The sequence below is a fragment of the Micropterus salmoides genome, unplaced genomic scaffold (genome assembly GCF_014851395.1).
Source record: "Micropterus salmoides isolate LMB-PRFRI ecotype aquatic unplaced genomic scaffold, ASM1485139v1 Ms_hic_scaffold_17, whole genome shotgun sequence".
Lineage (NCBI taxonomy): Eukaryota > Metazoa > Chordata > Actinopteri > Centrarchiformes > Centrarchidae > Micropterus > Micropterus salmoides.
This window is the reverse complement of record NW_024040817.1, coordinates 9,306,349-9,334,183: the sequence shown is the minus strand read 5'-3', so window position 1 is coordinate 9,334,183 and position 27,835 is coordinate 9,306,349. Positions and strand designations below refer to the sequence as shown.

Here is a 27,835-nt window from a genome sequence, read left to right as displayed (position 1 = left end):
ATCACCACCATCATCATCACCATCATTATTAGGCTACATTAAAGAATACTTTTGGAGTTTACAGCCATCATAAAAACGTAGGAGTTGTACAACGTGGAGAAAAAGAAAATCAAGGTAGAAGATACAGTGGAGCTCTTTGGTTTTCACTATTGAGGTTTTTTTTCTTTAGCAGTAAAATCTATCTTTGCTGTCCTCTTAACCTTTGGATTTAAGCTGCATTGTAGAAAAAATAGAAAGGAAAACGTTTCTTTTAAATTTCTCCTAAATAAATGAACGATAACATGGGGCAAACAAAATCGACTGAAATTACTCTCTCCTTTTTTCCACTCTGTTATCAGTTATTACATTTTGTGTTCTCAAGGCCAAAAAAAAAAAAAAAGTCTTTTATATGTCACGGTGACTTGAAAGTTGAGCATAGTAGTAAAATTAACATTCACAGCCACAGAAGAACTACAGTAGAAAACTGTCAAGGCCTGAAGTGCTTTTATTATCTGACAGTGTTTTTATATTAATGTCAGGCGCTGGATACTTTTATTTTAGCAGTTACAGTCCCTAACAAGAATCCTGAATGTTTATATACAAATGGTATGACTGTGAGTGTGTGTGTTGTGTTTGTAGTGTAGTGTCTCACTGTGGTAGTTTAAACTTTGGTATTATTCTCTGTCCACCACAGCCGAGTCGGATTACACAGGCACACATACAGACAGAGCTGCACTGCTGTCGGAGAACCCCCCCCCCCCCCCACAAATCTTAAAAATATAAATTTGTATTTTCTTAAGTTTAATCTGACATCCACACAGTTTTTCAGCTCTGCAGTGGATTTTTAACGGCCCAAGTAACACAATGCTCGAGCAACACACTAAAAACATAAATTCACATTTTAAGTAAAAACACGAAACCTGGAGTTCAAATGTTTTCCTCCGACAGCAGTGATGAATATACACACACACCTTTCTCTCTACAAAGCACAGCCACATCCTTAGCACTTCACTGAACTCCAAACAGCAAGAGGACATGGCGGTGTATTCTGTAGGTTAAAGCCATAGGAACAACTGGTTAATGAAAATCTTTGTTTCTCCTTCATCAAGATAACTTGCTAGGGCCAGTTTCACATCCCTCACTCCTGAGTTCAGACAAGTCACGTCTTTTTTTTGTATTTTTTTTGTCATTAAAGCTTGAATGTCTATTTGGTTTTTTCATCAGAGTATCAGAGGTATGAGTTAAAACCCTCGTCCTGAAGTGGGACGGAGGGAATCAGAAAGCTTTTTAGAGAGGAGAGGAGGAGACGTGAACGGAGGAAATTCACTTAACAGGACAGAAATGTTGGATTTTAAACCAAAACACTGGGCGAAAGTTGGGAAATGTGACAACCACTGACATGTTTAACCAGTTTTGAGTGTGTGAAATTGAGCTGGGTCAAACAGTCAGTTTAGTTTATTTTCCAGTGCCAGATTTGCTGTTTGGAATGTCCTAAAGCAGCAAATTTAATCCACCAGGATCGGGTTGCAAGAGCTAAAGTCCATTACCAAGTTTGTGTGTTAAGTCCTTAAATTCTTAGCCACCACTAACTAGTTTTAGAGTAAAAGTGATTTACTATATCAGGTTGCACCATAAAAAAGACGTTTTAGTAGTGACAAGATAAGTAATAAAGACTTTAGTAATACGTAAATCAGTTTGAGGAAACATCTGTAGTGTCATCTAATCAGGAGGCACCATTAGCATCACAAGCTGTGACATAACTGGCAAAATATGACAGTTTTAGGGGTTATCTAGATATTAAAACTTAACTGCTAATCCTTGTAATCCTGTAAATGTAGGGATGCATACTTAAAGAAATAGTTTCAGAGTTTGTAGTACTCATATTCAATTATGCTAATCCAACAAACACCAACAATAGCATTTGTAATGAGAGATAGCTACAGCTATTTTGTGTAATTTTTGCGAAATGTAATGTAAAAGTTCAAGTTTATATCACTTTGTAAAAGTATTTTGATCAATTGTCAGGTTAGCTATGTCGACCATAGCTCTTTGACTCATCAGTCTAAACAGGTCATATATTAGCACGCTAACGGAACTAACGTTAGCTATGTAACAGCAACACCTGACAGTTACTGGATGTAAATAGTTACGTCTTTGACTAATCTGAACTAGTTTCAGTGGTGCAACCAATTTTAACAATTGATATGTAAATATCTACTTAGTAAAGACTTGTTATAACTATGCTAAGTTTGAACTAATAAAGAGCTGGTGCAACTGGCTGTGTACTGCACCTGACACCATGGATGGTGATCAATAATGACAATATTTTAAAAAGCTTGTTAAAATCAGTGCTAAAGGGGAAGTAAACATCACTGACTGAAGATTACAAAACTGCAACACACACTCCAGGTTCTGCATGATATGGGAAACATGGGACAGTGAACTTCAAGAGATAATTTCCCCACAAAGCTAATTTGAAAACTTCATTTCCTCCGTCACAGTTTCCCTGCTACTTTCTCTCTCTGTCTCAGGTTACAGCAGTATGTAGGTTTGGTTTTGCTTTGAAACATTCTTTTGGCATCTTCTCTTCTTGTCGTGATCTCAAGAACACCCCTCTCTGCAGACACAAGCCTCACAATAACCCCTGAAAAACTATTACAAAGATACAGAAAGACATAAATAGAATCCAATAAATACATAAATAAAGAATCAATAAATAAACAAGGTGAGAGACAGAGAAGTTCATAAAATACAAACGAACCGTTTTTCCCATCCCCCAAAAAGCCTCCCCTCATACAATAAATACATTTTTTCCAACAAAGAGCCCATGAGAGATAAACAGTTTTAAAGCTTTTGGTTCTCAATAAATCAAGTCATCGTCTTCGGTCGTCACGATAATAGCCCCAGCCTCTTTATACATCAGCAACAAGTAAGAGCAGTTGAACATAGATTATTTTCCCCCTACAAAAACCTAAAATAACTAATACATTCCCTCTAAAAGTGGACGTTAACTGCCTTTAATCCGCCTCAGACATCAGCATCCCCCACATTCCCTTCCCATATCATCTTCATCATTGGTTGCCTCTGTCTGTTACATTAAAGCTTAACTCTATTTTCAACCTGGGCCTTGTCTTTTCCTTCCACCGGAGTGATCCATTCTCCCAAAAATACCACCAACTGCTTCACTGTAGAGCTATTTAAAGGAATCTGCAGGCAGATTTGGATGTTTTAGCCTATTAACTTAAAATTAAACTTCCATTATTGATGAAGGTTCTTACTTTCCAGGTGACCCCTGGCTAACTTTCATTATTAAAATCAGTGCGATGTATGAAAAGCAACTTCACAGTGAACCTATTTTTTGGCAATGTTTTGTTATCATGTGTTAATACTGTTGTAATCACAGACTATCCCCTAAAAACATTTCCCTTAGTGATGCATTCAAGGAAAATGATAGATTTTAGTGTTGACTGAAGATCATCACCAAAGTCAACATCACAAGAAGCATGTCTTTTTCAACATGTATTCACTTCTCAATTCTCACTCTGTAAAGAAACATCTGTTAATGACAACTATTGTACAGTCAAGCTTCAGAAGCAGACTGTAAATAATAGTAAAAGTTATCTGATCATAAATAAACTAAAAAGACTGCATTTGTACATCTTTTTGCAAGATGACAAATGTGTTGAAAATGCTGCTTTGTGTTTCACTTTTAGATTAGAATTTTTGGGAGTTTCTATTAGAAATTAACTGCATCTACGCACTCCAAGCAGCAGGTGAGAAAGTTGAAGACGATAAGTATGATGGGCGAACTGTGTGAAAACGGGTCGAGGTTGAAAAGGACCAGAGTTTTGCTTTTAACTGTCTAAAATAAGCATTGAGAGAAAATTATTATTAGTTTGTCCAACATGTTAATGTGACAGAACAGAGTCTTTTTGTACAGTTTGGTTTGTATCAAGAGAATTATCTTTATACCAACACATGCTCACACAAGCACACACACACACACACACACATACATGCACAAACACACTCTCTCACACACACACACACACACACACACACGCATGCGCACCCACTTCAGCACTCGTACAACTTGTGCATTGGTTTGGTTGTTCTATTTGGTTTGGTTGTGTGTCTAAAAAGTTTTGCTTTTGGTTTTCAGTTTTGGCTTTTTCACAATATTCTGGATCAACTAAAAAACTTTTTGTTTTTTTTAAGTCTCGGAAGCTACATTTTCACAGTTATTTTCAACCATAAACAAAAATAAAAAACCCAGAGCACAGCCGAAGAGACAAGAAGATATGAAAATAGGCAACATGTTGCCAAAACCCACCACCTCCCCACCCTCCCTCCTTCCCGCCGCATAATAAGTAGAAAGCAATGAGACAAATTCATACATCATTAACAGACACACTATGGAAAGCAAAAACAAAAATATATATATTCTCAAAGTCAGTTTGTTGAGGTTATTTCATATTTTATCCATCCAGGAAAAAGAAAGTGAGAACAAAGCCGAGGTCGCTGGCAGAGGGAGGGAGGGAACGATTTCTGTCTGTCGATACAAGAACAGCAATCACAGCTAAAGACGAACGGACAGACAGGGCCTTACTCCCCCCTTTTCTCCCCTCGTCCTCCTACTCTTTGTTTGTATTTGGTTTAGTTACGGTTCAGTCACTCATACATAACTAGTAGCAGTAGTAGTAGCTTTTGGTTTTGGGTTACTTTTTGGTTTTTTGGTCCGCCGCTTCTAGCGCACCTCCTCCTGCTCTTCTCCCTTCTTCTTCTCCTCCTCCTCTTCTTCTTGTTTTCCCCTGCAGCTTTTCATACCTTTGGCTCCTGCGCTCCTGACTTCTTCTCCTTCTCCTCCTCCTCTTCTCCTCTTTTCTTTTGGCCCTTTGATCTGATCTTAGGAGACAAAGGAGAGGGGCAGATGGGAGGGAGGGATGGAGGGCAGGGGTTTGGGGGCAGTAAGGGGAACGCCGGTGCTTCACCTCTTTCTTTTGTTCTTTTTTTTTTTTTGGTTTGGACTCTTTCTTACGCTTGTAGTGTGTGTGTATTTTTTTCCCTTTGACACTGCTGAGGTTTTGTCTGGACACTCGTCTCCCGGGCGAATCCAGAGACAACGCTGCCAGAGGCGATGCTTTGGTATCCAAGAGTGACTGTCTGGTGGTAGATGAGCAGTCTGGAAGATGACATGATGATGATGTGGGTGTGTATGGGTTGATAACAAATAAAAGAAGGCAAATAATGCTGAAAAAAATGCCAAGACTGTCCACATCTGCCTGTGGCTTGTGTGAATCCTCTTTGTAGGCAGTATAAATACTGTTCAGTGTGTATACGTCAGTTTGAGCCAACTTTAAAGATAACAATGAGATTTTTCATAATGATAATCATGATGATAATGGTGATGAAAATCCTGATAGAAAACTTCTTTATGAAGAGAAAATTAAGATGTAAATTATCCCAAAAAATCAACTTATGGTCTTCACATATGGTTGGTTTTATCCTATTTATGTGCCAGAAGGGTGGGTATTTAATGAATACCAGAAACCTCAGGCATTCACAAGAAAGCTTTTTAAAGTTATTTTCATCTACAGTCTGTATGGATTGGCATCTTACCTGATGCTATTAATTATAGTAGTAAACCCCACCCATCTGCCACTCCAGGCTGGATAAAACAAACACTGCCTGTTGTAATGTAAGGTAGGTTCACACTGTAAAGCTGTAAAGAGAGAGGTAGGTAGATATCCTGCGTATGAGATCAGCTGTAAAACATTAAACTTACGCATATGGCAAGAAATACCATAAAGAGTGATGAATAGAAAATAATAGAAAAATAGATGTTTTGTAAATCCTTAAATAAAAATGAGAATAATGAAAGTCCTGACTAAAATGGAAAATGTTTGGCATGAAGTAAAATGGAGTGCTGAACTGATCCTGGACAGGTCAGAAGTTTGAACTAAAGCTTTTCTCTCCGTTTGTTGTTTTGTGTCTTTTTTGGTTTTCAGTTTTTGGTATTTGGAGATTTTGGTTTTCATCTTTGTAAGTGTGTCTTTCTCTTCTAGCATCTTTTTTTAAATTTGGTTGCAACCACATGACCTTCCAAGGCTTGTTTAACAAGTCTTTTCTTTTTGCCTCCCATTACTCACACACAGTTTTGCTTCTCATCCCTGCCCTCAGCGAGTTTATTTTTTCTCCAGCCGATAAAAAGCACGGTGTTCGATGCCAAGCAAAAGCACTCCTCAATGCCACCTCTCCAGCAGTAGATCATTATTTGGTTTCAAATGTCCCCCTCCGTTCTGCAGTTCTCTCTATCCTCTCCATCCTCCCTCTCTCTTTGCTTCCTCCCCTCATCAATCTGTGTATATTTTTGGCTTCAGAAGACTTCAGTGGGGAGACAGAGAAAGAGAGAGACGAAATCAAAGATGGATCAGACAGAGAGATGGCTTTGGTTGAAAGGCGACATTGTAAATTTAGATTTTTAAAGCTCCTTTAACGCTCTGCTTCCTCCTCTTCCTCCTCCTCCTCTAATAGGATACTTTGGCTGTCAGTCAGCGATCACTCGGCCATGGCCCCTCCCAGGGGCGGCGGTGAGGCTTCACTGAAGGAACAGAAAGAGGCGGGACTTGAACAAGGAGATGTGGACTCCTCTGGGCATGAGGTTGGGCTCATGAGGCCGCTGGCGCCGTGGGATGGAGATTGGGAGAAGGGGGGCCTTGGGCCGCATCCACCACCACTGCTGCCACCGCCGCTGACCAGTCCAATGGCAGGCGTGGAGGCTGTCGCCATAGAGCCGGTCACCATAGGAAGGAGGGTGGGGCGGTTAAGGAATAGGGAGGAGCGGAAAGAAGGGGGGACAGTCGGACCCCCAGGTCCACCCAGAAGCATGTGACCAGCTCCCCCCTCAAGGCTGGAGATGGGCAGTTGACCGCTGCTGGCTGCCAGTGCTGGTAGGGTTGGAAGAGAGGAAGATGAGGGGAAGAGGGAAGGAGGAAGATGGAAAGAGAGATAAGACAAGGGTTGAAAAGAAAAGAGGAGGAGGAGTGGGAGGGAAAGATAAAGACAGGAAGACAAGAAAGTCAAGAGAAAAAAAAAGGGATTCAAAACGATAAATAGAAGAAGAGTGAAAGGAAGAGCCGACAAACAGATGTTGTGGCATTAAAGAGGATAAAGAGGGTAGAGATGGGACACAATAAAAATGCAGAAAGGACAGAAGAGGAGGTGAAGAGAAAGATGGAGAGAGGGATTATTGGAGGCAGATGATAAAAGGAAGAGGAAAGAAAAGCAGGCAGAGCAGATGAGTAAAGAGAATAATGTAGAGGGCAGAAAAAGAAAGTAAAGAGAAGTCAGTAAAAGGTAACATTTCAAACCTGGATGCTGCAGATAAAAATGATGACAAAAGACTGCAGAGTAAGTGGACTTACTAACACAAACAGTGAAGCAACTTTTATACACTGTCTCATCTATAGCATAAATATAAATGACTGATAGGCAAGTATAAATTATGAAATGTCTGTTCACCCATCACACTTTCTGTAGTAAAAAGTAGTTCCATTCAACACAGTTGTCAGTTTGTTCTAACACTAATCCTGGAAAGACACACTGTCACTTTTTTCATGTTGAAATGACATTTTTCTATGCTGTGAGCGCTACACACAAAATTCAATTTCATTGCAGAAGTCTCATAGAAAAAAAAGAGACAGAAATCTAAAAACCTGCAGATAAAATTATTGCCATGGACAGATACAACAACTACAAGTAAGTAGAAAATATGTTTTGATTGTAATTTGGGTGAACTGATCCTTAGAAATGAATATGTTTCTATTTACATTTGAAGGTAATGAATATTCAACCCTATAATGCAAGGAGATAATTGATCAGCAACAACGTAGATGGTTATTTATCTTCACATGCACATGCACAGAAATGTGTACTTCTACAGGATGATGAAATAGATTAAGTCAGATGTTTGTGAAAGTGTGAAAATGAACACTTCCTATGTGATCCTGTCAGTCAAGCATCTGTTGACTGTCACACAGAACCAAGTACCGCCACATAAATTAATAAATTTAAACTCAACAGTAGGTGGCATACTGTTCATAGAAAAACAATTAAATAGGTTTATTTTAGAAGACATGTTTCAAGGCTGTAGCATCATTATATTATACTGCAATGAGAATCACGCCAACTCTGAAAAGCATCTCATGCTAAATTACTGCAGCAAACATGGCAAAATAACCTATCACTCAGAACTCCACTGCAACAGAGTGACACCTGCAGACTTTTGAATTCCAGTGTAATAGTCAACACCTTTATCCATTACAGCACCATAAGTGTAAACATTCATAGCGTGTGTCCCCGGAGGGATTCAAACCAGAAATCCTTTCACGTCAACACTTCATTTCAACCCCCTCTTTTCACCGAAGCTCCTCTTTCATTTCTCCTTCAGCCTATAACTCTATCAGAGCCGACAGTGCCAGAGCTGCAGTTTCCATAACAGACTGTATCCTTCTCATCAACACATGGCCTGGAGGAGGCCGGCTTTGAATGACGCCGAAAACAGCGGTAGAAAAGGAGGAGGCGGTCTGAATCGACGCTATAGGGAGATGGGCCACATGACGGACTCAAAGCTGAGCTCAACGAACCTTATTTGTGATGCTTAATTGATTTGGCAGCAGATCATCTCTTTCAAAAAGGGGAATTTTGAGTGGAAACTAGTTATTTAGCCAACAGGCCAAGATATTGAGAGGGAGGGGATTGTGCCTGTTCAACTGTTTACTGTAAGCTGACCTAAGCTTTGCCATAAGGGGCTCTTGTCACTTTGTGATAATAGCAGACCATTGTATGGGAATGAAATTGAATCTTTCACCATACTGAGCGATTCAAAAAGTTTGTGCTGAAGAGGAGGACTGTGGCTGCAAGGAAATTCATTCTGGACAGAATGGATGAAGGGTGAAATGGGAAGTGGTCTTTAGAAATGGAGACTCATGAAGACTCGCTGAGCTGGAGGGGACAGTCTGCATGCACAGACACACACATACACTCATGCACACACACCTTGCATGGTAGCCAGGGGATTGCTGCCAATGAGGGCCTGGTTCATCCCTGTGCTTACTCCCATCATTGTGTTCCTGAAATGTGGATGATGCGCACACACACACACACACACACGAACATTCACACATGTAGAGAAACAGTTGCCAGGTTAAGTGATATAAACTGTACTAATCAGTGATGAAAAACCTGAAGACTTAAGTCTCTTGTATATTTTTCTCTATGTGTGAGAAAATACAGAATCACAATCAAACTGGTTTGTCAGCAGTCTGAGATACCTTTAATATTGGAATACAATATATTTCTCTGCAACATGCAGCTATGTATCAGGTAATGTCAAGTTAAACATGTTTTCATTACAGGTTGTGGAGTTTTATGAGGTTTCACTCATTTAAACAGGGAGCCTGACACAGTAAACAGTATTGTAGCTTGTTGCTAGGGCTGGGCAATCAAACAATAATGATAATTATTGCAATATAATTTTCCTCAATAACAATATAATAAATCTTCAATATATTGTAAATAAATGTTTGATTGAATTCATTTGAATCATGGACAAATTAGCACTTAATTTTTCTATTAAAACATTTATTTTGTGGAGAAAAGGGGACTGAAAAAAGATTTACCAATCACATTTGTTGAAAAAGATTTTTACCATAATCTTTTTGAATGTTCTACCTCAGATTTGTGAAGTGATCCACTGTTTGGCATCAAGTGTTTGTCACGTTCTGACCATAAAGAAAACTTTATACCACATAAGTAACCATCTGGTTTCTTCAATTTTCACTCAGGAGCAAAAATCAGCCTTTATACTTGAAAGAAATAATGATTTGACATATATCGTGATAATTATCGATATCAAATGATATGAAATGTTTTATCGTGATAACATTTTTGGCCTTATCGCCCAGCCCTACTTGTTTCATATTTGTATTTTCATACAGAAGAGTAAAGTAGACTTTTCCAAAGAATTGGTCTTTCATTTTATAATGTTTTCTTATCAAATCTAGGGCCCCAACTAATTATTCATTTCATTACTGATTCATCTGTTGATTGTTTTTTTCCCCAATTAATTGTTTAGTTTATTAATTAATAACATAAGGTGATGTTTTCAAATGTATGGCTTTACTCGATCAACAGCTCAAAACCCAAATATATTTATTTCACAAGGATACAAAGTGGTGGCTCAGCGGTTAGCACTATTTCCGCACAGCAAGAAGGTTCGATTCCTGGCTGGGGTTTGCATGTTCTCCTGGTGTTTGTGTGGGTTTCCTAAACATGTATGTTGAGGTTCGAGTTTAGGTTCGAGTCAGTGCCCTTGACCAAGACACTGGCTTAAATCTGCCATTGGTCCCCGGGCGCTGCACAGTGGCTGCCCACTGCTCCTAATTAAAATGGATTAAATGCAGAGAACAAATTTCGTAAAACGTGGTACAGTGTATTATTTTATATGTAACAATAAAGATTTATATTGATTGATGATTTAATTTGAAAACAAAGAAAAGCAGAAAATTCTCTGATTTGAGACACTGGAAGTAGAGTGTTTGAAACAAATATCAACAATTACAACAATTGTTGATGTTTGTTTGGTCGACTTTTCTGCTGATCCACTAATTGTTTCTGCTCCACTTCCACTCATCATGTTACTCCAGTGACCAAAGCAAATGATCAAAAGTAAATACTTTGAACTGTAGTTTGAAATGTTGAGACCGTCTTAGATGAAAACGGCACTGCAGATTAGATACCCACCGTGTTTTGTATTTTTACCACGACATAAGCACTTACCCAGTGTTGAGCCCGTGGGCCCCAAGACTGGGAGGGGCGGGGCTGGCTGTGCTATGAGGGGGCGGGGTTACAGCAGAAGAGGTGGAGCCTACTGCAGCTGAGCTTACTGGAGTCATGGGACAGGATGCTGAAGGTGACGAACTGGCGGCTGAGGGGAAGAGAAGAAGAGGGATATTGATGTCATGTAAAGGGCCTGTTGTCACTGTACGGATGAGTTACAGCGTTATTACTAAATAAACACTTTGGTGACACAGTTCTTCATCAACAGTCAGGATCCTGAACTTTTTGAGCGTCTTCTTTAACTCCGACTACAGACTGGAGAGGGAAGTTTGCGACTGGAAAGTATTAGCCTTGGCTCAACGGGCCAATAAATTTCCAGCTGTGTTTGTTACCTGTCAGGCTATCTGTCATATCTGTGAAGCCTGGGATAGCTCACAGTGTAGCCAAGGTCTATAAATCATGAGGACGAGTTATGACTCATGGAGGTAAACAGCTCAAGATGGGACCTGTGTTTCCATGTTGTTGTCAACAAAACATCATTGTTTTCTACTTCAATCTTTCTCTCACAGAAATCATTTTTTAGTCTCCGACAATACAGAAGTATCAACTTCTTCCAAATAATATCAAGACCACTTTAATCTTCTTGTGATCGACCTTAGGGTTCCAAAAACACAATTGAGAAACACTGCTCTAACATTTAATTATTTATTGATGAGACTCTACACAGGCACAAACAGTAATTACAGCTGACCTGTTGCTGTGCTGAGGCTGGTGGTGACCTGGGACAGGCCCTGACTCGATATCTGGAGAGGGAGAGAGGAAAAAGGAAATCGGGAAATATTTCCATCCATCTGTGAAACAAATATCAGGCCAACTTCTGAAATTATATAAGAAAGTGGTAGAGTAAGAGTAGTAACAGGCTAGTGGATTCACGGTGGACTGTACCATGTGCGGGCTGTAGCAGGAGGCTTTATGTGACACAACAGGCGAGGTTTGGCTGGGTAGGGGAGGGGTTGTGCTGCTGGAGGGGTTGATGCGTTTCTCTTTCTGCCTGCGGTTGCAGAACCAAACACGAATCACCTCCTTCTCCATGTTGAGCTGCTCCGCCATGAGCAGGATCTCCTCCGAGGTAGGCTTCTGGTTCTGAGGAGGAAAACACCAGACTGGTGAGTAAATAGATGGATAAGCAAATCCTGAAAAGTAGGTATCTGTCAGAAAATGAGTGATCATGCTTGCTTAACCCTTAAATGCAAACCCTTGGTCTTTAGCAATGCGGGACTATATTACACCTGCCTAAATGATTCATTTCAGTCAATTAAGCACTCCACTCACTTGTATTCCTCAAACTATTTGTTTTAACAATATTCTGGTGTTAAACTGTCGAAAATTATAATTGTCCCTAAAATATTTATATGGCTGCTAGAGACCCGGGGTATGTAAAAGTATTAAATGTTTTATTCACTGTGAGCTGGATGCAAATGATAGCAAGTGGTTTTCCTGGCCACATTTCCAACTTGTGAATCAAGAAGATCTCACAAGCAACACACTTTTCTTGGAAAATCATCAGCTGATGTGGCTGTGGCTGAAATGAAAGGAAGAGGTGCCTGAACTTCCAAGAGCTCATGGATGCTCTAAAAGTCTCTGGTTCGTCCACAAACAGAACCCGCTTCAGCTGATGAACTCCCAAAAAAACAATGCCACATCTGTCCTTCTACGCTCAACCGCAAATCACTGGAGCGGTGCAAACAAGAGGTATGTAAGAATTTTTTAAAAAACACCCATGAATTTAAGCATTAATAAAAAGAAGACAGTTATCTAAAATAGATAAAACAGAGAAACCGTTCATAATGAAAACAATTCAATCAAAGAAAGTTCTTACAGAAAGCATTTAAACGCTAAAAACAACTTGTTATGGCACTTAAGTTCCCCTTCACTTGAAAGCACTTTAATTCTCGCTCCAAAAGTTCACATTTGTTTTCATTATCACATTTATTCTTTCCACAAAATGAAAGCTGAGACTCTATTTTAAAATCTGCTAATTTTGTACAATTGACATCAATAATATCATACCTTCCGCTTTTTGTGTTTTATGTTCATGTGTCAGGCTCTCTCTGCAGACTGAAAGATACAGTTTACTTGGTAAATAAGCCTCTCCTCTCCTACCGTGTGGAAGTTGCGCTCTAAAGCCACTCGCACGTTGGTCTCGATGCTGGTGCGTTTCTTCCTACGTCGGCCGGGTAGACCCTCAATGCCCAACATGGGGGAGGAGATAGAAGACGGGCTGGGAAGCATGCTATCTACTGCCATGGTTTCTGTCAAAAATAGAGAGATAGAGAGAGGTAGAAAGACGAAGAATAAAAAAGAGACAGAGACATTAAGACATGCAGGCCAACAGATAGGAAAACACAGCAAAAAGCAAGCAGTGAAGACTAGAATGGTTTGTTAGTGCAGTGTGATAGCTCTTAGGGCTATCACAGTTTTTTGCACTTCTCTCTTAGAGTGATGGCTTTTATTATTTAAAAAAAATGACATTAAACACTTTAAACTTAATGTTACTGTTACTGATACACATACTGTTAAGTACTCATCTAAAATAGACAAAATGTTACATACATGTCTCTGTTATGGAAACATAATGCAATTTTTAAAAAGCTTGGTCATTTCTAAAACTTTAAAGTCCGGCAATTTGTTTGCAGGGAACAAACTTCTTGATGTTTTTTTGAAAAATCTCAGGCTAGTTTCAGATGCAGTGGATGACAAACATGTGTCCACGGTCAACCAGTTTCAGATGTTTACCTGCATCACCCAGCCATTTCTCGAGCAGTGGTTTCAGCTTGCACATGTTCTTAAAGCTCAGGTTGAGTGCTTCAAATCGGGAAATGGTGGTCTGGCTGAAGTCGTTGCCATAAAGCTTTCCCATAGCCACGCCGACGTCTCCCTGACAAGAGACAGTTAAACAGTGTCAGAAATGGAGTCGAAACTCACACACAGACTACTGTCCATCTTCCTCCTATCAACGTCTTTTACCTGGGTGAATCCCAGCTTGATGCGTCGTTGTTTGAAGGTGCGGGCAAACTGCTCCAGCTCCTCCAGGTCGCTGGGCTCTTCTCCCAAGTGACCCCCGTGACCTCCAGGAGTCAGGCCGGAAGCCATCGAGGAAGCCATAGCACTGCTGGATGCAGAGGTGACTCCTACAGACGTCACAACACCAACGCCACTGCTGCCGGTGGCAACTATAGAGCCGCTGCTGCTGCTTCCACCGACTACAACATCACTGCTCTTCTCCCTCTGTAATATCAGGAAGACAGATAATTAAATAAACAAAACACACACGTGTGCTTTATTCAAATAGCCTTAAACAATATTTATGTGCACAGGTTGACATGTGAGGCCCAAGAAATCCTTCAATCAATCCTTAAACCTGTAAGTGTTTTTATTATTAAAAAACCTGTAAGTGTTTTTTAAATTATTACAGAGCCGTCAAGGTTTTAAAGAACATTCCTTGAAAAAAATAAGTTTCACTTGAAACAAACTGGTTAGTGAATACATATGAGGCAATCAGCTAGGAAATATGCATAAAAAACAATAATTTCACCCTGGGTGCCTTGACAAATTATACAGATTTGACAGACATCATGCACAAAAAACATTCCCATCTTTTCTTCTAAACAAATACTATGAATTTAATGAGTTTGGAAATAGAGTTTAACCTCAGCCTACCACCAGGTCAGCTGACACACATGGCGCATCAAAGCAGGAATTTGACCCTGCGAGCTCTGGGAGTATCAACTAATTGACCAGACATCATGCATGATATCTGCTGCTACACGCCTCATTTACATTCATCGTCTCTGTGCATAAAATACACAAACAAGCAGGGAACACCTGCCGTTGGGTTTGACACGACTTCATCACAGTTTAATGAAAAATCTATAACAGCCCTTGGATGTGTGAGTATGCATTCATGCATTATGTTAAAGAAGATAAAGGCTGAGGACACAAGGTGAGCTGTTTGACTTGCGTGTGAATATATCAAGATTCAAGATCCTCACTGGACTCTGAACTGCCTCTTTTATGAAAAGAATCTTCTATGGAATATATTTTATTTTAAGCAGCTGCCCTCAGATTTTTTCCTTTGGCTAATAGGCTGCTTAAGATAAACACAACTCCAAGGTAAATTAAGTATGTTTTAAATTCTGCAGGTGCTTTACAGCAGATGATGGTTGATAGCGGTCAACGTCAGTCTGACGAACACCATGGTGTAGTGATTCAATATCTATTTGGTTTGCATGGAAAAACAAGCCCCACTTGTTGTGTAGTTTAGTTCTGTAGTTTTACAAGGTCTCTCTCTCTTTCTTTCTCACACGGAGAGATTTTCTACCTGTGCTTGGAGTCCCAGGCGAGGTGGGGTTGTCAGTAGTCCCCCTGGGCTTTGCTGAGGTAGCTGGATCAGATTTTGTGTTGAGAGCAAACCTGTGAAATGAAGAGCAACCAATTAGCAAACCAAACAATCAATTGACCATCCAATCACAATATAAAATTATTTAACTAATAAAGCAATTAGTTAAGGAAAGAAAATGCTGAAATGCTTCACCAAGAAAGTGATATATGGCTCTTAAATGTTTTATGTTTTACTTTTACTGAACACTAAATATTTAGTGAAGTGTTGGTGGCTTTACTTCTTGAGAATAACAGTTCTGCGGTTGAAAGTGTGAATTTTATGTTAATTTAAGAATTGAAGACCAGAAGTTTCCCATGTTGACCTCACCCTGCTGCGGCTGCTGGGCTTGTGCTGGCTGAGAAAGGAGGAACTGGGCAGGAGACTGGAGATGATGACCAGGCATCAAAACCAGCTGCTGGAGCTGCAACAGCTGCTGGATGTCCTGCAACAAAAACACAAACATGTTTCAATATGCAGCACAAATAAACTAGACTTAAAGGTAATTGTTGCTGCACAGTGACAATCGAACAGAAAAGTCTCAGACTCAACTCAGAAATAACATGCTTTACTTTATGTAAACCCAATTTCTCAATCAGTCATCTAACATAAAAGTATTTCAGTATAAAAGGTACATACTGTTCATTAATGCATTGGCTGATCATACCTGGGCTGTGAGCTGGATTGGCTGCGTCAGGGCCAGATGTGGAGGCGGTGCTTGTTGCTCCTGTTTGGTTGGCTGTTGCTGCTGCTGGGATTGTGATTGGTTCTGCTGCTGTTGCTGCTGCTGTTGCTGGTTGGCTTGATGCTGCGCGGCGGCGTGGGCAGCGTGAGCGGCGTGGGCAGCATTTGATTGCTGAACGGCGGCTGCCAGGAGCTGAGCCTGAGCCTGTTGGAGGAGGAGCTGCTGCTGAGCCGGGAGGAGAGCGGCAAGCTGGGGGAGAGGAGGAGGAGAAGGAAGTGGAGGAGGAAAAAGAATGGGGCAATGAGGAGAGAGAGAAATGAGAAGAGCGATGGCAAATAAGATGATGTAAACAGGCAGAAAGCAGGGGAAAGGGGATGAAAGAAGAAGTGAAGGACGAGTCGAAGTTTGACAGAATAAAAGGATGAGAGAATAATCATGTAAAGGAAGAATAAAGTGAATAGAAAAGTGGAGACAAGTCAGGAGAGAGAACAATGAGCAGTGTCAGCTAAGCATTCCAGGAAGAGAGGTGTAGGTGAATCTGTTAGCAGACGCCAGAGCAAGACAAGCAAGAAAAGCCATCCACTTAACTAAAAGAACAGTTTAGACATTTCACTCGACTGCAAATGCTGTACGCTGAAGGATCTTGCAACATGTCGTGCAAGTGTTCTCTTGTCCTTCAGGCCAGGTATGCACTTACACTGAATATTTTCCTGTGCATAACAGTCACAACATTACTTAACATTTTGAACTAAATAAAGGCATGCTGACACGAACAAGTGTTTGGAGCTGCTTATTTTATTTATTGAGTATTTAACTCTGAAGTTTGGTTCATTTTACCAGGTGAGAGCAATGCAATATTGTTGATACAAACTAAATGAAATGAGCAGCCATGCAATTGGACAAAGACGTGGACCTCTTAGAGCCAGCAGTTCATCATTGTTGAAATCCTAAAGCACTAAAATGAGCTGTGGGCAAACAGAAAGCTGTGCTTAGCTAAAATTACAAGTGAGTCTGGGAATGTTTTGACAGGTCCTCAAAGCTGTCTGTCAAATAAACTCACTTGCAGTTGAGTGGAGTTAACTGTTTGAACTTAATTTTAGATGAAAGAAAGTGCCTTGTGCTATATTTACAAAGCAGCTTTCATTTAAAGTCCAGAAATTATTAAAATAATATAAAAATATTTACACACAGAAAAAATTAACTGAGGGGAAAGGCACTTTTTAAAAACCAGCTAGACTTCTGACGTCAGTTGCCATGTTTGCAAAAATCTTTATAATAAGTTCTGAACACAATTTACTATGTGTGTATGTGTTTTGTCTCACCCCTGCTAGCTGACTGCCAGCCAGCATCAGCTGTGTGTGGTGGTGTTGAGTCTGTTGCTGTTGTTGGGAGGGAGGCGCAGGAGGAGCAGCAGTATGGGTCATCTCAGAGCTGTCCTCACTCTTTCTCTTAAGTAGATCACAAAGTCAAACTTTCCGTTAGCGAGTTTCTATTTTTTCACTGCATTTATCCAAGGAAGGTTTTTTTTTTGAGCAACATGATCTATCACATTCACACAGTAACACACACACATACACACATGTTTGTTTCTCTATCATCTCACTGATGTAACGCATGCCCTAGCCCCTTACCATAACCTTAACCATCACAACTACAGGCCTAACCTTATCCTTTAACCCAACCCCAACCTAAAGTTAATGTAACCTAAACCTTAAAACCAAGTCTTAACCCTCTAAAAGCAGTCTATACCTGTGGGGACCTCAATCTTGGTCCCCATGGTGACTCAAGTGCCCATCAGTTAGTGTGTATTTAGGTGCTCGTTCCCCACCGTGCTAAAATAAACACACACTCAGATCTCTAAGTAAAGCCTGTCGTTAACTGACAATCTCACTTTCTAGATTGTGGTTTTACAGTTGTTCAACCCCAGCCTAAAGGCTTTCAAGAATGTGGAAGCACGAGAAGACAAACCAGATTGTGCAGGTGAAAAGAAAAAAGACAAAGATAGTTCATTAGCATACATTCATCTGATGTTTGACTCCGACTTGAACTTGAGCCTTTAATTCTGCGAACGCCTGATTCACAGGATGAAGTGTTTACCAGTCATCTGTCCAGAAGGATGAGTCAATCGTCCTCGCTTTCATGGTGTCAGAAACATTCCAAAGCTGCTGACCTCTGACCTCTAGCTGCTGTTGCCTGCTCACAGCCGTCATTACCAATCCATCACCACTACACTGGACTGAATCTTTGAGTCTATCACTCATCATCACCTTATTCACATCCGTTTTTCTTTCTGCCGTTTCACTCGGGGCTCTTTGCTTCTCAGTAAAGTGGGTGGCAAAGACGATGAAACATGATTTGCATTTTCAGTGGAGCCTACGGGCTCTGAAGCCATAAAACACAGCGCAGATGTATTTATGCCTTCACACTCACACACATCCACATACAGTACATGTTCATACAAGCACATAATCTGATCTGTATCAATATGCACTGTTATTTCCATCAGATACACTTAAATGGTTGTATTATGAAATCCGTATCCTGACACAAAAAAATTATAGCTACATACAGTTTGTCAGGCAATATGTGAAACACATAAATCAGCAGAATTATAAGCAAATAACTTAAGATGACTACAGGAAAGGGGTTTTAAGGAAAGGATTTATGGTTATATAAATACAGTAATTCTCATCACTCACATAAAGGTTTGACTTTCCACAGGTGTATGGTATTGAAGCTGCTGACAGCCAATACTTACAATATTTATGAGAAGTTATTAGCTGGGATCGATCAGAAACACACACACACACACACTCACACAATACATGTCTGAACTGGCTCACCTTGGTGCCAGTTGGTGTGGGAGAGAGGCTAAAGGGGCTTGTTTTCATTGGCTGGACCTGTGGCAAAACATTCAAGTGGGGAAAAAAAACAAAACACAAACATTCACGACATCAATATCATCCGATGACAGATTCTGATGAAACACTACCCTGAAATCTGTGTCAACATGCTCCCAGTGAATCACAGTTACAGTGAAGAGGGGTAAGACAGGGGTGGAGTTTAAATGCAATGACTTTTTTTAAACATCAACAACAGGCGGAAGAACACATCAAGTCACCAACACCACACAAATTGTTGAGTTAATTTTGTTTAAAAAACAGTTAATTTGCTTAGTATAACATAAAAGAGTTTACCCAAAACACTGCTACTGTATAGGAAGGGCTCTATCAAGCAGCAGCTATCTCATTACAGGGTTGATTTTTATAGTGATGTTCACAATCATTTTCTGCATTGTATTAATTTACAGTCAATGACTATAGCTAAACAGTAAAAGTCCGTAAAAGTAAAAAACCAACCTGGTCATCAGGGCTGTTTCTGTCAGAGTCTGCAACAAAGAGGGAACATTTATTAGACAGTGTGAGTGTGTGTGGGTTCTATAAATTTCACATTTCCATGACTTAAAGGATGCAACTTTCACTCAAAAACAGGAGAGAAAACAGCACACATTGATTTCCGTTTATCTCAAAATGTTCACATCATTAAAATATGATGATTGTTTAAATAAAATGTAATTATTATTCATATCATGAAATATGTATGTGTGTGTTTACCTGAACTGTCCCCTGGATAGTCAGCCCCAGGCTTCTCCTCCTCTGCTGCTTTAGACATCCTGATATCTGCAAGAAACACAGACACACATCAGAAAGTCATGGAAAATACATAGAGGTATATAAGACTATGCTGCAGAGGTTGTTGGTTGGCGCTGAAGGGAAAAAACACACACTCAACAATCAACGTCCAGGGGCCCTTAAAACATTTGACCATCACACTGTATGTCACAAGAATGTGGACATGTTGTGACAAACACACTAATACACTCGATAAATCTGACAATATCGGGAGGTGAGACAGACAGAATGACACCTTGTCTCTCTGTATTGTAAAATAAAAGAATGCTGCATAATATGCAGTATGAATATTTCAGATGGAAATTGTAGTTGATTTGCACTAATCCATATAAGCCCAGTAACTCTGCCTCTAATCAGCCACCTGTTTACTGGTTTCCACTTTCACATTATTTATTTATTCACCATTCTCTATTTCAGTGCTGTTCATACTATGTCATATTGTATATACTGTATACCAATACACCTACCTCAGGTCATAAGGTCATGGGTCTTGTTTATTTTTTCCAGCATCCTCTGCACTATGCTCCATCACACTGTGTACATGTGTACATGTATGCATGTATGTGAATGTGTACCTGTATATCATATCCACCTTCAACATGTACATAATGAGAATAGTTTACTCCTGCAGCCTTTGCACTCTGATCACTGCACTATTTGTCAATATGTCTATATTGTTTTGTTCATAGTGTGTATATTAGTGTTGTCTACTCTGTAGTTTGTGTCTGATTTTATTTTATTATTATTTTATTATTGTGTTATTGTATTTTTGTATGATTAAGCACATCGTGAGCAATGTACAATCCTGAGTCAAATATGTGTACACATACCTGGCAATAAAACTGATTCTGATTCTGATTCTTTAAGAATTTCATAATCCTTTCAAATTTAAAATGTAATTTTCAGTGTCGAAAGAAAATTGATTACATCAAACTACATAAAGGTTTGGAACACCTTTTTGTGCTTACACCCTATCCCTGTCTTTGTATTAATTGCCATCCATCCAGCTATGTTGCTTGTTCTCCTTGACCATTCAGATATACAAACAATGGTTTATGCAATCACTTCTTGGTGAACGCAAGGTCAGTCCTGCAGTAATGGACCTTTTGTAGGTGAAAGTTCAACAGAGATCAATGCTGTTAAGAAACATCTTATTTAAAAAAAAAAGGAGCAAATTAAGGAATGAAGAAAGAACTATTTGAAAATGTGTGCTCATACTGAGTTGCTAATTTTTGAAGACAAGAAGTGGAAATGGAATGATGTTGCTATTGTCTTGTGATAACCTTGTTACTCTAGTATTGGTGATGAAACCCTGTGAAAGACTAGCTGGATAAAATCAGAAAAGACATTACTCTTAGTTCCTGAAAACCTCAGGTTTGGAAAATACAGTTCAGTTTCTTATTTTGCAGTGATGATGTTAGACTTATATATATATACTCCTGCTGATAATTTCATCCTGTTTTCATTAAACTTGACTTGCAAACAACCAAGAGAAAACCCTGCTTAGCCAAAAGCTGACCAAGAAAACTGATGATACCACACTCCAATTTAGCTCTTTCAATGTAAACTTTATTGACTCAGGAAGTGGGACTGGGATTAAGAATTAGCTTTTCATGGGAGATATCCTAACTACCCTCTTCTGTTTGTGGTGACTTCTGGGATTGCAGAAGTAATTGGTCCAGGAAGAACGACGCCAGAGGAACTGCTTACCTGAGCACCAGACATTACTCAGCACCGCCGCCATCTTGGATAAAAACACTCTTTCGTCCCCTGCGCTACACTCTTAACTTATGTCTGTTTTTTGCTTTTAAAACTAATTTTCTCTCTTCAGCTCAGGACTTTTGTAAGAAACGGCACCAGCTCAACAAGAAATGAGACATCTCGGTACAAACATGGTAGTGCACACGTTCTGTCTACACGATGTTCATGTGTCTGACAGGAGGCTGAAGCTGTGAAAATAATCATCCTCTACCCACCCCCTCTTCTTCCTTAGTATAACTATAACTACAGGTTCTGTCCTTCTATGTCACTGCCTCCTTTATTCCCTATGGAGGACAAACACGCACACACACACACTCGAAAAGCACACATTTTGTGTATGATAGGCAATATGTGATACAAGAAAAGAATTAATAACTGAAAACAAAACAAGAGAAGGGCTTACTGGAAATTATATATAAGACCAGTGTACGGGTGTGTGTGTGTGTGTGTGTGGGTGTTTGTGGGTGTGATAATCTTATCATCAGGGTCACAGACAAGTTCAAGGTGCGATGAGAGGTGGTGGAAAGGAAGGAAAGAAGGAGGGAGGGTGAATAAAGGAGTAGGGGAGAGGGAGACAAAGAGAAAGAGAGGGAAAACAAAGAGATGGAAGCGATGTAAGGCTGCGGTGAGAAAACAAAATAGGGGAAGATCAAAAATAAGAAAAGGGGTCAAAGAAAAAAGTGAAAGAAAGTGAAAGAAAAAAGATGTGTTTGCAGTTTATCACTGAATAAAGATGCAAACTTTATCACACACTTGTGTTTACCCTTCTCTTTTTCAGTTTGGTGACTGATTTGATTACTTTTTCTTCTCAAAATAATGCAAATTAATGTCATCCTCAGTCTGCATGACTATTTCCCAGAAAATTAGGTTTTAAAAAGAGGTAAGAACTGTTCTTTGGTCAGCTTGAGTACAAAGTAGCTAATGGCATCTTGTGATGTTTTTATTCATTCATTTTGTTTGTGTTATATTTCAAAAGACTCGTCTGCCATCAAAGAAAATCATGGAAATAAATGTTGGTAAGTCCCTGAGTTAAAAAAATGCATGAATCAAATCATCCTGCGTTTTTGTAATGAAAAAGAAAATGCAAAGACTCACTCAGCCCTCAGTTAGTGGAGGGTTGCAGTTACATAACACAACCAGATGGTGGCAGCACTCTCCTGGAAATGCTGAGCCAGAACTGTGTGTTTGTGCGAGCTGTACCAAACACTGTCTGCAGTAATAAGTCATCTGAATCCTTTCAGTGAACAATTAATATTTTATATTCAGAAATAAATTGTTTTGAGGGTGCAATAGTCTGCAGTCACAGGTACATGGGGAAATAAATGAAGAGCCTGAAACATGATCTAAAAACTACAACTGTAATAAAACTCAAACACAAAATTCTCAGATGTAAAGATGCAGAGACATTTAAAAAAGAACATTTAAGTTACATAAACTACAACGGATCCGCCTTGGTTACAAACACAATTTACTTCTGTGACTTTCAGGGACAATAAAATTCATTATTAGGTCATTACTTGCTGGCATCAAATCACCACACAAACACAAAAATACAAGCTGACATTTTGAAAATATATTAATTTATTCCGTATTGAATTAACTAAGCTGTATTTTACACACACACACACACACACACACCTCAATGTTGTTGATCAGATGTACTGTATCTACAGTTTTACTGACCTATAAATTTATGTCTGTTGAAACATTCAGCTAAAACAGTAAGTGATAAATAAAATAATCAACGGTAAAATATATATATTTATATAATTATTATGACTTATTATGACTCACTACTACTACCACCATCAGTGATACTGGTAGCCTACTACTAGCACCAACATAGATCTACTCTCACCGGTACTGCAGCTGCTGCTACTCTTACTCACTTACTACTGTTGCAGTTTCTATTACAAGTACTGATATAGTGCTGACAGTACTGCGACTCATAGGACTACGCTCGTTAGTATTGTTACTACTATCGCCAATTCAAGTGCAGCTATTACAAACACGACCACTTGCACAAACAAACCTTTCAGAAATGCACTATTTAAAAATACAATTTACTAAAATGCTGGATCCATTTCATTCAACCATAGGGTTAAATGTAATACACTCAACATCAAACACACACACACATTTATTATTCCAGGCTCCTTCATCCTCTCAGCATATGAAGGGAGGGACCCCATAAAATCATTTTATCATCCCACTCCCCCCTCTATCTCTCGCTCCCTAACGCCTCAACTGCCCCTAACCCCTCTGGCCATGGGGCCTTTCAACCCCCACCCCCCATCCATCCCAACCAGCTCACAAACGCTAACAAATCAAAGACACCAAACCCCCAAATGTCACAGCCCCTCATGTCCAGTAAACATGAAGTTTTATTTTCAGGTTTCAGATTTTTTTTCTAATACGTTACATGCAAATCTACAAATGTGTATTTCCCCACAATAAACCTTCTACCGTCTACAGAAAATGTCACCAGGACATCACAATTCTTTAATTTCTATATTTTGTCCACGTCAAGTGTAAAATTTACAGTGACCACCGTCCCAACACACTCCTCCACCCCGGGGCAGTTTGACAGCAGCCGTTCGGATTCAAGGCAGACCCCCCCCGTCTGCCCTTACTCATCCTATCAGTGCTAATAGCATAGAGAGAGAGAGAGAGAGAGAGGGAGAGAGAGAGAGAGAGAGGCCACTGGGTAGATGATGTATCTGTCTTCTGAGGTTGACATGTCCTGCCTGTATGTGTGTTTGGTGTGTGTTAGAGGTGAAAAAGAGGGGGGTGTGGGGTCACTGTCAGGGAATTAGAAAAGGGGGGATGAGACAGAGAGAGAGGGGAGGAGAAGGGGATAGGATGGCTGGAGGGTTACTAAACTTGCCCCCCTCCTCCTTCTTGCCCACCCACCCCGCCTCGGTCACGCCTGTCAGGGGCCGGTGACAGACGGCGCGTGGGTTTCTCTGTGTGTATGTATGTTTGAGGGGGGTTGCCCGCGCTGTTTGGCGTGTGGATGTCAGAGGTCAGGCACATGGTCTCGGCCACCTCGTGCCTCGCAGTGACACACGCACAAACAAGCTGCCTGCCTTTTCCACCTGTCCCCTGTCACATTCACTACCAGACACACGATGCATCAACGAGCAAATCTGCAACTGCTGCATTGAGAAGATGTTTAAAATCAGCTATGAAACTAAAAAGGGTGAACGCTGCAGTTTCATTATTTATTTAAAAAAAATGTGTCACACAGTTACACCTGTGAGTTACACCCAAAAAGAGAAACGCTGCTCTTTTTAAACTTTTATCAGTTATCACAATTATAAGCACATTTATCTTATTTATTTACAATAATCTGCTGATTATTTTCAGTCTATAAAATGTAAAAAAAAAAAAATGCCATTTACAGTTTCTCCAAACCCACGTTAATGTTTTCAGTTAGCCTGTTTTGTATGACCAAAACCTAAAGATATTCAATTTACTTTAAAGCAGCAAATTCTCACATTTGAGAAGCTGAAACCATTGAAAATTTGATATTTTTTGTTCGAACAACAGTTGCCGATTCATTTTCGATTGACTAGTCTGCTAATTTTTGCTGCTCTATGTTATCTGTGATAAAATAAAAAAACAGCTATCAGCTATAAAATCTTTAACAGCAGTTTGGTCTTTAGTGTTTTTACCTCTGAATGCTATGAAACAAATATTGCAACATTTTCATAAATGAAAACGAGTGTTGGAACGCAACTGACCCAAGAACGAAAGAAAAAACATTGTGACTGACAAGTGTTACATTTATATTAAATTGTTTTTCCTTTATTTGTTTATAAGACAACAACATATTGTTGTTTAAAAGACAAATGACATGTTGAATTTGATGTTAAACTTTTTAAAACTGAGCTGGTGTCAAAGCGTTTGCTATTACAATCGTCAGTACTGGTTGCCATGCACGACCACATCTCTTTTTCTGCTGGTTAAACCTGAACATCTGATTCCCTACAATACATCTGAGAAAAGGACATGTCTCATTTTAATGACCATCACACCTGCTGAAAACAAACAAAACCCAAAGAACAGAGCCGCATGTCTGTATACATTTCGCTGCATTTAATGAGAATATATTCTACTTTAGACGAGCAGAGAAGATGCTGCATATACAGTTTACGATAGACTCTCCCCCTTCACAACAGAGAAATTATACTTCCAAATGATGTCACCCTACTGTGTACATTTGATTTCATATTCTACATTCTGTGCAGTGGGTTTACAAAGCCATAAATACTATTAACAGACTATTGTTCCTAATGTCTATAAGACATTTGAAGAGCTACAGTTGCTGGTCCTGGTTACCCACGCCTTCACCCAAACTGAAAAATTATCTGTTCTACATCCGACCCTGGTTTAATAAGTCCTGCAGTAGAGAAACACGCTACTGGGGTACAAGCTGACTCCCTCGTCACTTTCCAATATAAAAAAATGTGAAGTAAAAAGTACTTTTAGATTCTTGGTGACCTTATTTAGCTATTTGATGCTCCTGTGAAAACACTACAAAATAGGAAGATAGTGTTAGTGCCAACAGGTAGCCTGTACAGAAAGCTGCCAGTTAGCTCCAGCATGCTAGTGGTTGAGATCCAGTTGAACAGAAGATAATATTTGTTCAGTTCCTTGCCTTCACACTTTTTATTAAAATCCCCATTCTTTCACTTTGTCCCTAACCTCCCACCGCTCTTTGTCCTCCATGTAGTGCATTCTTGATTTATTCTGATCGCTCTAATCTCCTCTCTTCCTCAGCTATAATATGACCATCACACTTGAACTTCTCTCTAACCTCCTCTCTCCATCTGAGTTTCTCCATTTCCACCTCCCCCTCTCTCACATCATATCCTCACCCTTTTTTAAAATTTTCCTACTTGTGGGTTTTGTACAAACATTTGCTGAGCTGCTCTGGAAACACATAAACACATTGGTGGAGATAATTCTCATTAGGTGGACCATATTTGTGTGCAAGAGAGCGGCTTAGCTTCAGGCAAACTTAAGTGTCAGCAGACTGGTAACTAGCTCACCCAGACACTTAGGTTGTTGTGGCTACACCACCGTAAGAGCAAACATCCACCTGGTGTCATAAGAACTCAATAAATAATGAACAATGCAAATAACTCACTCTGCACAAAAGAAAACCAGATCTGGGTTTGTTGAGGTTGGGCGGTCTTTACATTTTAAGTAAAAGTTTTTATTTAACCTTTCCCCAAGCATGACTAAAATATAGTTTACATGTGTTAAAACAACTTCATGTTAATGTCAATTGTGGAAAGATATTCTTTCTGCAGTATTCAATGTGTACTTTGTTAATATGTATCATAACTATTTTATGTTAAAGCTGCAGACTTAATTAAACTAATAATCATCACAATACTCCTAAAATCAACTGTGGTACTGTCATTAAGCTTTAATATCCACCAAAAGTGGATTATTTCTGTCCCTGAGTAACGTTTGTATAACTAAAACTCTAATTTTTACCTGCCTTTACCTTCCTCCCCCCCCTCTCCTTCAGTAGTGGTCAGCCGCAGCGGTCATGGCACCACTGGACAGCGCTCTTCTAGCACAGGACACACAGACTCGTTGCCAGGCAACAGCAATGAAAGATCACTGTGTGTGCGTGTGTCCACATGCGTGCACAAGTATATGTGTGTGCATGTCTGCTACTATGTTTGTGTGTGTACCTGTGAGAGTGTTAATCATTAAAAATAAACATGTTTCCCTGCCTGTAGCCGAGGCTTCGGTGTGAGGCAAACAAAGTGCTGCATGCTAATGTCTCCACTGATGGTAGAGTTTAACAAACAGTAGTAAAGGATTATTCTGTTTCCCCCCTAGGTCATATCCACGTAATATTAGTCTGATAAAAAAAAAAAACATAACAAAACCACAATTGACATTCATTCAAAATTACCATACGTTGCAGTTTAAAAGCTGCCAAAGCTAAAAGATTACAATGAATAAGGATATTTCAGTTTCATTAGGTTGCCAAGAATGTATTTTATGGTTACATGTTCATGTCAATACATGGGGAAAAACAGCTTTTAGTGTTTTCTACAGAAATATCAAACAATGTTTTAAAAATCTCCAGGATCTGAACAAAACACAAACCCACAAAATTTACATTTCAGTACGCCCACGCAGACTTTACTAACACTGATCTGAAAGATAATCCTCTTGCTGAAGATCAATATTTTTCACAAGTGACTTGTTTCATGTATCTATATACTAAGGAGGCTGCATTGTAACTGCCTCTTGAGAGTGAATGAGTAACGTTGTGTTCAAACATCAGTTTGTTGGTGATTTGTGTAGGAGAGTGTTTATGAGTTTATGCACAACTGTGCTTGTTTTGTGCACACATGCACCTTGTATGTGTGTGTGTGAGTCAGAGACAGAGAGTGATTACATGAGTAT

General features: G+C 39.6%; 1 protein-coding gene across 3 annotated transcripts in view; it reads right to left on the bottom strand.

The window, feature by feature from the left end:
- Positions 1-746: 746 nt before the first annotated feature.
- Positions 747-27,835, bottom strand: part of LOC119907966 (POU domain, class 2, transcription factor 2) — a 73,903-nt gene continuing 46,814 nt past the window's right edge. Inside the window, exons 3-17 of one of the 3 annotated variants that reach the window (XM_038725694.1) lie at positions 19,556-19,621; positions 19,301-19,329; positions 18,785-18,841; positions 17,264-17,389; positions 15,924-16,190; positions 15,587-15,701; positions 15,200-15,291; positions 13,846-14,106; positions 13,615-13,756; positions 12,982-13,130; positions 11,764-11,961; positions 11,570-11,621; positions 10,819-10,966; positions 9,037-9,110; positions 747-6,926 (exon numbers count right to left, since the gene is read on the bottom strand). In XM_038725694.1, the coding sequence (XP_038581622.1) occupies positions 6,538-6,926; positions 9,037-9,110; positions 10,819-10,966; positions 11,570-11,621; positions 11,764-11,961; positions 12,982-13,130; positions 13,615-13,756; positions 13,846-14,106; positions 15,200-15,291; positions 15,587-15,701; positions 15,924-16,190; positions 17,264-17,389; positions 18,785-18,841; positions 19,301-19,329; positions 19,556-19,613 (2,157 nt within the window). In that variant the 5' untranslated portion in view covers positions 19,614-19,621 and the 3' untranslated portion in view covers positions 747-6,537. The remainder of the gene's footprint in view (positions 6,927-9,036; positions 9,111-10,818; positions 10,967-11,569; positions 11,622-11,763; positions 11,962-12,981; positions 13,131-13,614; positions 13,757-13,845; positions 14,107-15,199; positions 15,292-15,586; positions 15,702-15,923; positions 16,191-17,263; positions 17,390-18,784; positions 18,842-19,300; positions 19,330-19,555; positions 19,622-27,835) is intronic. The other 2 variants (XM_038725695.1, XM_038725696.1) reach the window with 2 other exon arrangements.